This window comes from Melozone crissalis, unplaced genomic scaffold (genome assembly GCF_028551555.1).
Source record: "Melozone crissalis strain CALT ecotype California unplaced genomic scaffold, PUWL_Pcris_2 ptg000006l_1, whole genome shotgun sequence".
Lineage (NCBI taxonomy): Eukaryota > Metazoa > Chordata > Aves > Passeriformes > Passerellidae > Melozone > Melozone crissalis.
Genome location: NW_026535784.1, coordinates 15,152,155 through 15,165,982, shown reverse-complemented (window position 1 = coordinate 15,165,982; position 13,828 = coordinate 15,152,155). Strand labels below are relative to the sequence as shown.

Below are 13,828 nucleotides of genomic sequence, written 5' to 3'. Positions count from 1 at the left end.
GCAAGTGTTTGCCTTTCACATGGCTCATCTGGGCATAATTTTCACATTACTGGTACCCACATATTCTCTGCTTTGTTGCCCTTGATTTCAGTTAATATATGCCTATCAAATGAGTTTGTCTGCAAAATTAATCTTTTTTATTCAATGTTTTAATTCAGTAGGGCTCCCCCCTGACTGCTCCTACCCCAAAAATGGATCATGAATACTCCTAACAGCTTTTGCAAAAGTAAAAGAGTAACCTTTGCCCAAAAGAAGGCAAAATGGCCTTAAACACACTAGTAGAATAAATCATTAACCAACAAACAGGAGTAATACCTCACTTCTTAGGACTGCACTGTCCAAAGGGGTTCTGGTGCCAATCTGGATAGAAATTAGAGAGATGGGGGTGGGGAGAAAACAGCTTTCCTCAAAAATCAGATGGTCTCTGCTGCAGCAAAAGTTCAGCCTGCACAAATCAAACAGTCCCTTAAGCAAGTGTCCTCTCTTGCAGGTGTCTGTGTCCCTTTCTCCCTCAGCAGAGGGTCTCTCCCAGGCCCATCCCATCAGTCCTGCTGTTTCTGTACAAGCTCTTGCCACCCATGTAAATTGCAGTTCCATGGGCAGGGCAGCAAGGAAGCATTTCTGCAGTTCCTGAGGCTCCTGTGGCTGTGTAAACCCAGTGCCAGGGCTCCCTTCCCCTGAGCACACCCTGAGCCGAGGGCCACGGCCATCAGCAGCAGAACTGCACCTTGGGCACAACTTCCAGCTCATCTTAATTACTCCAAAAGCAAGATTAAAGCACTAAAAGGATGACATTTCATTTGAATGCTGTTTTCATTTATGTCAACTCACCATTTCTTTCTGGAAAATAAATTTGATAAACACGTGTGATAAAACCTTCCACCAAACCGGAAAGGAAATTTGCATAAATGTCCATCCTCTGTAAACACTGAAATACAAATATAAAAAGCTCATAATGCAGCTGAAAACCAAACCACAAATTATATTATATACTATTATATGAAATTATGAAGATAGATATCTGCAAGTTTTTCAGCTGTACTCTGGACTCTGTGTCTCTGCAATGTCTAGGGCATAAGAAGAAGCTTAAAATCTTCAATAATTACTGAATCAACAAAGATTAATGGACTCTGCAGTGGAACAAAGATCTCAGATCATTTCAGTTCAAAATATACTGCCATTTCTGGTACAGCAAATGCCAATTATATTAATTCATTTCAATTATAATTATTAATTATGTAGTATTGTAATTGCATATTAAAATAATTTCTGAAGTTGTATCCTTTCAGGCTCTATATCATATTGTAATATCTGTTTAAAATAATTAAGGAACCAGACAGTACAAACTGAAATAGAAAGAGTCAGGAGGAAGAAGTTTCAAAGGTTGAGGGTAGAGAGAGAATTTGATCATAACACCTTCCCTTTGGGATAAGCAGATTCCTTACAAGAGGGGAGAAACCGATGGGACCAGTGTCTAAAAAGGGCAAGTTTTCTATTTGCCACATCAGTGATGGCAATCTAAGGAAGGGTGGTGGGAGTTTAAGGAAGGCTAGTGGGAGTCTATCAGGAAAAAATCTTTCAAGATGAGTCTTGATAATGAGAGAGCCTGAAGACAAAAAAGACAATGAAAAACTGTCAGAGCTTATTTAACCATTAAACTAAAAGTAATCTGTTTTGAAATCCCAAATCTGAATGGGAAGCCAACCAGTGCTGCAAGAGAGAAACGGGTCATCCAACCAAACTGGCAGTACAGCACATTTCCATTTCTCAGAGACAATGTGTGACTGCTCCTTGTCCTGAGCTTACCCCTCCCATGAGGGCTGGGGCTCCTGCACACTCTTACAATATCTGTTAACTCCCATCAGCCCAGACATCCCAAAGAGCTGCTGAGGTCAGTTATTGGCATTACAGAAAAAATAACCTATCCCTGCGGTCCAACCCCTTGTTAATCAGTTGGGATTATTGTCACTCCATCTGCCCTAACTGCCTCCTTCTCTATCAACAGGAAATAGCCACTGCCACCCCCTTGTCAACCCCAGTTTTCATTCTCTGAACTAATTCAGCAAATGTTGCAAATAGCAACTTTCTCTGTCTGATACCTTCCAGTACAACAGGCAGGAGAGTTGTGAGAATACATCCCCATCCAGAAGATATACTGCATCCCAAAGGCCACTGAAGACTGTTATAACCTATAAATCCCAATGGCCCAATGCATGTAATCTTTAACAACAAAAGTACAGGACAATAAAAGCTTTAAAATGGAAAATGCAACACTCTCCCACAGCCAGGATGTCTGGTCATTGGGGTGCCACTAGAACAAATGCAAACCAGAAAGCTGCATGCAACTCAAACCCTTCTCCCGCAGAGAGATCAAGGGCCAGGGTAGAAACTGAACCTGTACATACAAAGAGTTAATGTGCTTGAAAGTTACAGGGCAGCTGCAGCTCTGATTAAAGGTTGTTGCACATCTTCAGCAACACCACCTTGTGCAATAATATAAAGCCATGCCAGCTCAGACAACTCAAATCCCATCAGCACCTTCCCATTAATCTTCACCTGAAGGAAAATTACCTGAGATTCCTGAGCTAATCTCAAATTCCCCTTTAAACAGAAATTAATATTGGCATAACCATTCTATAATCCTTATTCGTGTTGAAACAAAGACAGGCTTCCTACCAGCTTGCACAGCACGGACACAGACAGGCAGACCATTCTTACTGTCATGAAACCTACTGGATTTGACTTGGTACCTTGTGGGCGAGGGAACCCATGCCTTGAGCCTCTTCCTGCCCCAGATCTGTAGTGCTACAAAGAGAAAAAGAGAATGTGGATTGGAGACACAAATTCACTCTGGGAACCATACTACTGGTCAAAAACTACTTTCCAGGGTTCCCTGAACTTGTGCTTCTCCCAGTGCTTCTGAGAAAATCTTATTATTTTCTTTTGATTTTTGGTGGGGCACAATCTGGTGAAGGAGGGTAGATACATGTTGACTCTTGAAAGTGCCAGCTAAACCAGGAAAACCCAGCACAACACAACAAAGGCCAAAGCTCTCCTCCATTTTATCTTTCTATTGCCAAGGGACACATCTCCTATTTCTCTCAGCAGGAAGAATACATGCATTCTGGGGCCAGTTCACAGTTACAAACAATATCCCAACATTTGCCTTTTCCTGCTATTTAACTGTATCTCCCCAGGGCATTAGTAACAAAAGCAACTTCTAACTGTATTTGGGTTTGCCAATCAGCTAGCAAAGAGCACTAGGCTGAGCTGATTTTAAGCCACAGGAAATAATAAAAAGAGAATAATACACATAAAGTGCTGCTGCCACCAAAGGTGCTGGCAATTGAACTATAGCAAAAAAAAATATCACAAAAGCAGTCAAAGATGCACATATCATGAACATAGAACTGGACAGGGGACATAAAAGTGAGGGTTAAGAAAAAGCTGTTGCTAAGATATATAGAGAAGGCTTGAACAGTTCTGAGGAAAGAACAGTTTTTGCACTCTACACAGACTGCCACCACCAAGCAAGGGCTCCAGCCAGGGATGATCTTTATCTTGAGCATGAGCATTCCTCTCTGCTCCCTCATGCAATATCTGAGGACATACTTTTGTAATTTGCTAAAATAGTTAGGATTATAGCTTCATCCAAGTATATCTGAGCTAGTTTTAACCTAGCTAGAGAAATAAGGCTGATCTTAAGGCCCCAGTGCTGACCATAAGGCAGCAGTGAGCTAACTACCCTGCTAGCCCATGGTAGATGCCAGGCTGTGGTGGGGTTTAAGCAAACTAGCAAATTCAGACCATCACAGCCTGCTCAGCAGTGCTTCATGTGCTTGGCAGATATATCCCCAAAAAAGACACAAGATACATAATGCAAACCACTGAGGGGTTTGGCATGGACACAAGTCTGAAAAGAAGACAGCCACCTAAGCAGGTCTGCTCAGTTACAGACACAGCAGCAGTGTCTGGCAGTGGAGCACTCTCCCTCCATGCTCCTGCAGGTACCTGCCTGTGTCAACACTTTTCTGAGATGTATTTTTTGGGGATTTCCATTTTTGCAGTCCTTCCTCACTGCCCATTCCTCCTGCATAGCAAGGCATGGATGTAAGCAAATGCTGCAAACAGAGAAAGGTGTAGCACCAGCTGTCCCACAGTCCCCCCACAAGTGAGCACCTTATAAACTGTCTTATAAACTTCTTATAATCTGTCAGCCTTCATCTGGCTCATCCCTGCTGTGTTCCCTTTGAATCTCCCTTTCTCTGGGTCTGTTCAGTGGCTTCACTCATCCAGCCCCAGGGCAGCCTGGTCCTGCCAGGTATCCCACAGCTGATCCATCACTCAGAAAGAGAGGAATCACTTACCATCCTTGTACAGTCACTGCTCAGACTCAGAGCCAAGACAACAGTGAGAGGAGCACAGACTCTCATCCTTGCTCTCCTCTCATGAAGGTTTTGCCTGGCAGAGGAAAACTTCCAGGGCTGGGCTGAAGCAGGAGGGTGAATCAGGAACAGGCTTTCACAAGGGACTGTGATTTCCTTGACTTTAATGTATTTTAGTTTTCTAAGTAAGCAGAGCTGTTATCATTGTTAATCATTAATGTCTTTGGGAGTAGAAGGGAATGCCCCAGAGGGAGAGACTCTCCTTAAAACACCAGGAGTGAAGAGTTTATAAAGCGCCTGACCCTTGGAGATGGTCCCTGGTGTCATCAGCAAGCACTGAAGGGCAGCTCCAGAGCGGCTGATCCAATGTTGCTTATAACTAGAGCTGGATGTTTCCCTTCTTTCTCTTCATGAGCTGATTAAAAGCATGGTATAGCAACAGCAAAGAGCTCCAACCAAGCCCACTCAGGAGATGGCATCACATTGCAAAATGCGGACCAGATCAATGCCAACACCAAGGATTACTCATTAACAGATGGTTACCTGCCCAGCTGTGACTTGTAACAGCAGCCATCCAGCAACAGACTGGGAAAGTTAAAAGAAAGAAAATACACATTACTCTGATAACACATTTTGTGTACTAAAAAGCTCCCTTTTGCCACCACCTGAGCAAAGCCATCTCTGTTTTGTGTCTGTCTGAGATAGCTGCACTGCAGAATCATGTCTCCTACAGATGCAGAGGATATTGCTATAACAGAGATTTCACCAGAGCAGTCTATTGAAGCCCCACCTTGCCCCACAACCAAAATCCACAGGTTTGGCTGGTGCAACAGTGTCTGTGCTTGAGGCTTTTGCCATGTTCTGTCAATCAGGGACCACACCTCCTCACACCCAAAATCCCCAGAGCCACAACAACAGAAACAATACCATAGTCCTTGCTCAAGTTGTGTGCTGCCCTTTGAAGTTTCACCAGCACAGCTATGGAAGGGAAATTATTCTTTTTCATTTTTTTGACCCAACAAAGCCATGGCAGTAGGGCTCAGTGGTGAAGCAGAGCTATCCCTGCACAGTTTTGACATGATGGTTTATCATGGTGCATGGAATTGACACACTGCTCTGCCTTTCATCACAGCAATAGCTCCTGTTAGTTCAACTAGGCCTATATAGGTTTATGGAATAAACTTTGCTACTGTGAGCAAGGCTTGGAACAGCAGGAAGTAGGAAAAGCTGGCATTTCCTTCCCAAAATCCAGCAAACAGGCAGAAGAAAAATTTTTGCCTCTGTGCATTGCTTGTTGCTAAATACTTGAAGTAAATAAAGCTTCAGAATAGATCTGCCTTATTTTCACTCATTTCAAATCTGGAAATAGGATGTACAGACAGTATGATCTGCCTGAGAACACCTAGCAAAGCTGAAACATAGATTTCCACTTCCTCTCCTCATTTTTCAGTCTGGCCATCAGGTTTCAAATCAATAATGCCTATTCAATGGCTTGTAGACATCTGTTTACCATCAAGGTTACTGAAATTTTGCATAGAAAGTGGGGGGAAAAGCCATTACCTGCTATTGCACTCCAGAGTTCCCAAAAGTTTTGTAGAAAGGGAGAAGCAGGGGAGTGGGGAGAGAAGGAAGATACTTCTTTAAGGTTGTGGAAATACCCTCTTCTACCCATTTCCAGAATAAAAATCATCCACTTCCAGGACCAGAAACACTGTGTTTCTGTGGTGACCAATGTGTGTGTTGTAGAGAAGCATTTTTCCATGCCTAAAAGTAACAGAGAAGAAAAGCAAGAATGCAACCTATTGATGGTGTTGTCTACTCCCAGCTGCTGCAGTTCATGTTGTAGATCTCCACTAAGAGCTGCACTGTGTCCTTCTGGGGACTCACAACTCCAAGCTTTTTAGCTCATACTGACTCCTTAACATGATAAAGGGAATAAATACCAACATCAGGAGCCACTTCAGCTGATAGGATGGGGCTGGCACAAAGTAAAAGGAAAAGTCATCAAGCCCAGGAGTTGCAACAGCTGCCAGAGAAGCCCCACCATAAAATGGGAATTATCCCTGAGTAAGGTCTGAACAGTGATTTTAGGGTTCAGAGGGATCTGAATCACTGAAATCCCCAAGTGCTCCATGTGCTGCCTTTGTTCAGCAGAGAGGTGTCTGAACAGGTCTTACAGCCATAGCAAAAAGGCAGGATTTGAGGTGTGGTTTTTTGGTAAATTATGTTAAATGATCAGTGAATCTTTCAGCCGTTTATAAACAGAAGAAACTCTGTCTGCCTCTTTCAAGCATTTTGTACAATTGTTAAAATGTTTGGGGTGTTTTTGAGAAACATTTTATCTTATTGGCAGGAAACTAGTCAGAAAACTAGACTCGGTTTTGATACTGAATTCTTATAAACTTCACAGGGCTCTGGGCCTTTGGGAGTTCATAGGTGCAAAGAATAATTTCTGTGCCAAAAGCATTGTCCCATGGGTCAGGCTGAGGAGCCTGCAGAGCCGCTCTCCACCACCTTCTCAAGTCTTTTCATCTGTGACTCACTATTTCCAGCCTGGTGATGGAAACTTTGTATTCAAGGAAATAAGAATCAGGCGTCTATGGAGCTAATAACTTAAAAACCATGAGAAAAATAACAAAGCTATAGAAACCATCCATATGGAATTCAAGATAATGTCCCTGACATTAGGTTTTAGATTTCATCTTGTCCCCATTTCAAATGAGGCTCTGTAAAATACTAAAGGGAAATAAATATATGTGTGTATACATATACATAAATATAAAAAAGAGAGAGAAAATCTGTACAAATAGGCTAGAGGAAAACCTGGCTTTGGAGTGATAAAATATTTGGCAGCTAAAAGGCCTGGAGCAACTCATCCCATCAGTAAAATTCCAGCTAGAGTCTGGCTCTTGTTTTCAAAGAAAATTCCATTTTCCTTTTAAGAAAGGCACATTCTGATTCTCAATTTTGCTGTACATAATTTTGAACATTTCCTACAGAACACAGAACCCAAATGTATTTGAAGCCATATTCTGCTACTACTAAAGACAATGATAAGTTTCAAAATAAGAGTAGGAATTCTTTTTCATATTTGCAGACTAATCCTTCTGTATCAAAGGCTGAAATCCATTCATTTCAGCAGTCATTTTCCTCTTTATACTGACATCATGAGAAAAAGCAAAGGCAAATAAACACACAATAAATGAGGAGAAAGAGACAGAACTCTTGCTGTGGCTGTATACCAGATACTGATAATGCTGCCTCATACATTTGCCTTTTCCTTATTTCCCACACTGCAATGTTTTTTATTACTTAAAATTTAAAAATAATTAATAAAAGCTCAGACTGAGCCCAGCCTTTGAACTACTTAATAATAATAATGAAACAATATTAACAACTACCCTAAATCATCAAATATCTGCAAAACATAAATTAACTGAGTCAGCCATCAATATGAAATAATGAAATTGCAGAGGGTTTTTTAATCAATGAGTTGACTAGACATAAGTGGAAAAGACAAGCCTAGACACACACACACACATCCATTTGCATTCATTCCTCTGTACCAGCTACCAAGGTAGTGAGAGGGCTGTCTGGTAACTGCACATTCATCTGTTCTCCATTTTTCATTATTTTCTGACCATTGTAAATGTTTCTGAGACTCAGCTACTGCAAAACTGAAAAAAAATCTACAAACTGTTCTCATGACTGATTCCCCCTGTATTTTTGCAAATTTCTAAGCTTTTTCACGGTGATAAAGTAACCCAAACTGATGGGGTAGTGTTGTCGCCTGAGATGATCTGATTTCATGACTTTAGTTGACATTATTGCTACACAGGCCAGACCCAGCTTCCCAGATAAGGAGACACTTGCAGGAGCATTGGTAGCACAAGGAACTGGTGCAGGATCTAAAGCCTCTGCAAGTGTGCTCTGTCCAGGACCTTTGTACAACCTGGTGAGTACATGTGAACAGGAAGTAATTAGAACTATTTCTGGTATTAAAAATACAACTTTTGATTTATCTTTCAGGAATGTGTAGAATGCAAACAATCACATGTGGCAGTTCTGTTCCTGGTGTACTAACAAGGGACTCAGTGCTAACATGAAACTGATGAACAAACCAAACTAACTCCCTTTTTTTTTCTTCTGGGGGACCTGCAAACCACACTAGAGACTTTGTTGTCCCTGCCAGATGGGATTTCCTTCATCTCTGCTGTTTGATATCATTCCCATCATCCTGGGAACCATTACGAAAACTCACAATAATAGACTTTGAGTCTCTGAAATTTAATGAATATTCAAATCACCAGAACTGAGGTGAACACTCATGGCTAAAAGCATAGTGACTTTTTTTAAAAAAATAAGGTAACACAGCAGCACTGTGAGTGCATGAGGAACCCTTACTCTTTTGTCCTTCAAACTCCTCAGCTGTCCCAGCACAGCAGGGCACAGGTCACACCTGTCTCAGCAAATGGTGCAACCTCAGTCTTGTCACTCACACCCAAAACCAGCACCTTCACCCCTGGGTGACAAGTGAGCCTCCACCTTCCCTTATGTCTCCTGGAGTGGTGCCTTGAGAGAAGGCATTGTAGCCATTGTGTTTCTTTTGCTAGAGCAAAGGCAGAAAGCTGAATTCATTTTGCTTGTTTGCTTATTTCAGCAAGAAAAAAGAAATCAAACTGGATAGTTATTTTTGTGGGCCTTAAACAGGGTAAAATCCAGCTACGTTGTCACCATGAACATCTCTGTGTGTCATCCCTCTTGTTTCCCTGGGAGCTTCAGAAACCCAAGGGGAAAAAAATTACATGCTTTTGGCTCTCAGGAAGAACTGGAGTCCCAGTCTGTCCTCTCCTGCACCAGAATTTGCTGTCCCCAAACTGGGGATAATCTCTGCCAAACAAACTCTTTCACAAGGCTGTGAAAAGCACAGCTGCCAGTGCTGCTGCTGAGCAGCTGGCATCCAGCAAGCATGGATTGGGTGCTGCAGCACTTAGCAGACAATCCTGGGACTGAAATATATGTCTTCAGCCAAATGTTTTCTCCTCCTCACTCCTCTCACCTCCCACACTCCCCCAGGATCTCTAGCAGCTCTCCTGGCTTCCCTCACCCACCAGCTCACAGCTCTGGGGTTTTCTGCACTGATTTCCTTTCTCTTCTCTCCAGGGACTGAAGCAGTGTTCAGATCTATCATGTTATTTCTTTCATCTCCCTCACTCACTCTCCTCCCCTCAGACATGTTGGCTGTGATGTCCCATCCTGGCCCATGATCTCCCAGCAGCCTCCAACCCCTCAGAGAGCAGGACAGAAGAGGGAATGCCATCCCTCTGTGCACAGGATGGGCTCAGGGTGTTATTGAGTGTCCCTGCTGCCACTGCCTTCTTGGGATCTCCTCTGCAGGCCTTCCCCTTTCCATCACATCTCCACATGGAGATGGATCTGCTCCTGGATGTTCTCCACGTGGTTCCTCCAGCTGGCCTTGGCATGTTTCTGTTTAAACCCCACACCCTGGTGTTTATCTGACACTGCTGCCCCTCAGCCATGGCCTCTTTGAGCTTGCTCTGCACCAGCACCTTCTCTTCCCACACCTCTGGGCCTGCGCTCAGAGCTGTGCCACCCCTCAGCTAAAAGGATCAGACCATGAGTCCCTCTCCAGAGGGTGTCACCTCCTCCCCAGTCCAGTGCTGCACAGCCTCCATGTCCTCATTGCCTGCATCACACAGGAGCAGGCACAGGGCCCTCCACAGCCCAGCACCCTGGGCCATTTTTGTAATGTGTACTTCTCTGTACTACTTCTTTTCATGTGTACTTCCCTGTGACATCTCAGCTTTGACCAGATATAGCCCCTGCAGTTGCATCTCTATATTGCAGGTACATTTTTTAATGCCTTTACCTGCAGCTGTGCTTATGGATGTTTTTATTGATGCAGCCAAAAAACCTTCAGTTCTGCTATTAAAAAAACAAATTATATTGATATAGCAATGGAAGAGCTGGGCTTCAGCTGCAGAAACAAAACCAAGCTGTGCTTTTACACTCCTAATCACACCAATCTGTGAGTGATTTAAAGCTCTGCTACAATCCACAATATGCAGAACCTTAATTTATACATCCCAAACCCAGATCTAAACAAGCTTTTAGAAGTCCATTTCAGGATAGCACTTAGTTCTGTTCCACCCAGATGTCATGATTTATCTAAAATGCCATGGCTGCAGCCAGCCTAGGGTGTGTTTGCATGAAGAGACTCTTCCTCCCACTGCATGAATAAGGGTGGAAAGCAGGTAAGTGTATTTCTCAAGGACTTTGGTATAAACCTTTGCTGATAACCCTGGCTGAAACAGTAGGCCCATATACAGAGGCGTGTGGGTTTTTTTTTTAGCTGCATACTCACTGCAAACTGACAAGAAGAGGTGTGGAGGCACCCACCTTCCACCGATGCCAACACATTTAGGTAACTTGAGCACAGGCTGATTTGCAATTGTTAGGCACTTACATTTTTAGCTGTGCTCAAATTCCTGCAATTCCACCCACTTTCTTCATTAGCATATTAGACGCCCCCATGGCATACTTTAAAATGGTCTAAAGTCAGGCATGTGTGAGGGAAGTGGCTCCACTGGTGCAGCTGAAGGCAGATGAAGTCTTGCCTTTGGAAGGGGAAAGAGCACTAACAAGGAAGGGACAACCTCGTGGGAAGGATGCCAGCCCCAGAGCCTGCCTTGACTTTGGGGTGATCCCCTATGGTAGGATGGAGAGCAGAGTTCAATAAGTAATGCTCCAATTATTCTGATTGCAGGCCTAATAGCATCCTGTATGGAAACCTGTATACATCTATATGTATATATAGATATAGCTACATTTTCTGTATGCTTTTGATGTGTGTATGTGTGTATATATACATATATATGTGTGTGTGTGTTTGTGTGTATAAACCAGATGCTTTTTCTGCTCTGCAAGCAGCTCCTATGCCAAGGGCTGAAGAGCCAGCTGTCACCAGCTGATCAGCCTTTTGGCCACAGTGACCAGGGGAAGCCAGACAAAGAGGTGCCCTCTGCTAAACCTGTGCAGGGAGGGCTCCCATCCCTCAGGGTCACTGAGGCAGCTGCCCGGGGCCAGCAGGGCTGCTTGGACACTTCATTTTTCAATATCATTGTAAGGACATTCATCCTAGATTTGTTGATCTAGCACAGTGTTTGTCTCAGCTTTCCCTGGGTTTTTTCTATACCAAATTGAGGGGAAAATGCTTAAGGGACTCTTCAAGCTTCTCCCTTCAGTCTCCCTGATGCCAATGTCGTGTTCCTATGCAGGAAAAGGACCCTTGGATCTCAGTCCCATGCCCTGGGGTATGTTTGGGAGAGCTGGTGATGTATCAAGGAGGCAGAGAGATAAAGCTGCCTCCTGGAAGCAGGGACACAGTGTTCCCAGCAGGGCTGCCCTCTCACTGCATACAAAAACCCCACTACTGATGCCTCTGTTATCTCCCTTTGCTCTTGCCAGTCCATGGTCTCATCCTGCTGGGCACTGATGCACACTTTTTTCACCAAATCAATAGGAATTCTGTCCCTGACAAAACTCCCAGGCCATTTTTCCTGTACTCCTAAAGATAAGGCAGGCAGAGATGCCCCAGGAAGAAGGGCAGCCCTCTCCCCACTGCCTAAATCCTCACTTCAGAAGTGACTGTGTACAACTCACAGGCTCAAGAACAGGCTTAGGCTAAAGATTTCACAACATGGTCAATATCCCTGCTGTATTTCCTTCTCTCTCTTCCCCCCCCCCCCCCCCCCCCCCCCCCCATTTTCCTGTACTTCCAGTGCCACTCCTTGTAATTGCTGCAGAAATGTAATTGCTGCTCTGTGTAATTGCTGCTGAAACAATCTGAGCTGTCATTGACTTACATTGTTCAGAGATCAGGAGGAACTGGCAGATGAGAGTCACCCCACCTAGCTTCAGGGGCCTCCTGAATATGCATTTACATCTGAGGCAGCTATCAAAGCTCACAGATTAGGCAGTGGAGACCTTGAAATATAGAAGTGTTAAATTTAAGGTGTGAGTCACCTGTGCAAAAGCATGTTTCAGCTCAAGGATGAAACAAATCATTCTTTATATACATGGAAGGTATTAAACAAACAATTCTTTACATCCCCAGACAGTATTAATTCCATCCCTAACAAATACATAAAGTATTTAGGATACAAAGGCAGCTTTGGAGCAGACACCTAAAGTTGGGCAAGATCCCAACTGGGTTCTCCCAAAAGAGAAATCACGTCTTTAATATCAGCTCTGCTAAGTGTACTTTGAATTAAACTGGACTTCCTTTTGCAAACAGGAGGCTGAATCCTGTTGACTACAGAGTGTAAAGCAAGAAAAAAAAATACCTCTTATGACATCACAGAGTGGGTGTTTTAATGGCACAAGCTGATGTCATTGCAGTGAATGGCAGCAGAATCTCATACATCTGCATCAGTCCTTTCTCACAAGAGCATAAAACAAACAGGCAAGATGCAATGGGAGAAGCAGCTTTTTCCAGGAGATGGAGGCTGTGCAGGACCAGCAGAGCATCACCATCCAGACCTTCCCACACAAGATGAACATCTGCCTCCCTTCACAATCTCACCTGGGAATGAAATTGCAGCATGTGTGGCTCTAGATTTTCTAACACACAAACTTCAGTCAACACTCCAATAAGCAAGGTCAAGATCAGAGATATGCTCCCACCACCATGGATTATCTCCTGCTTGCAAACAAGTTTCAGCTAACTGCTCTGCATACAGAGGGCTGATCTCAGCCAGGCATTGCTTCATCCTGCACACAGCACTGCCTCTGGAAATTTTTAAATCGTGGAAGAGGCTGAGGTTATGTAGCTGTTGAGGGAGTGCATGCTCTTGGTATATTGGTAAATAATGGCAAATAGCTACTGAAAAGGATGCATGAGCAAATCTATAAATGAGGGAGAATAATAACTAAAGTAATAGTAATTAAATTTCTCCTCATCACATTGTTTCATCTTTCCAGAAAATACTCAAAGCATTAAGAAAGACCCAAGTTACCTCTTTCAGGAATGGGGAGAAGCATTAATTTCATTTTTGTGCCCTGGCCTAAGAATGTGCCACTCCGAGAAGGATTAGCTTTATTCAGATGAACTTCTAGCTGGCCTTTTTTTGTTTATCAGCCTGCTCTGGAACTGAGGTGTGAATCTGCACAATAACTGATTGCAAGACTATTTTGAGATTAAGAGGAAATCTTTGCGAGCAAAGAATGCAAATGAGGAACACGTTGGTGCTCCCTGGCAAGGCAGACACAAGGAATTTAAGAATACACTTCCCAAACTTGGACTCCAGGACCTTCTCCAGGGAGGTGGGTGAATGTCCTTACAGCACCCACCCTGACACTTGCTACAGGCTCTGGGCACCCATGGAAATGCTCCATTTGCAGCTCTGCGGATGCACAGGGGT

At 43.5% G+C, this 13,828-nt stretch overlaps 1 protein-coding gene across 1 annotated transcript in view; it reads right to left on the bottom strand.

Annotated features, from left to right (window-relative positions):
• HGFAC (HGF activator) overlaps positions 1-4,436 on the bottom strand; it is a 38,969-nt gene extending 34,533 nt beyond the window's left edge. The window contains exons 1-3 of the mRNA XM_054295616.1: positions 4,368-4,436; positions 2,751-2,805; positions 832-928 (exon numbers count right to left, since the gene is read on the bottom strand). Coding sequence (XP_054151591.1) covers positions 832-928; positions 2,751-2,805; positions 4,368-4,433 — 218 coding nt within the window. The 5' untranslated portion in view covers positions 4,434-4,436. The remainder of the gene's footprint in view (positions 1-831; positions 929-2,750; positions 2,806-4,367) is intronic.
• Positions 4,437-13,828: the final 9,392 nt, after the last annotated feature.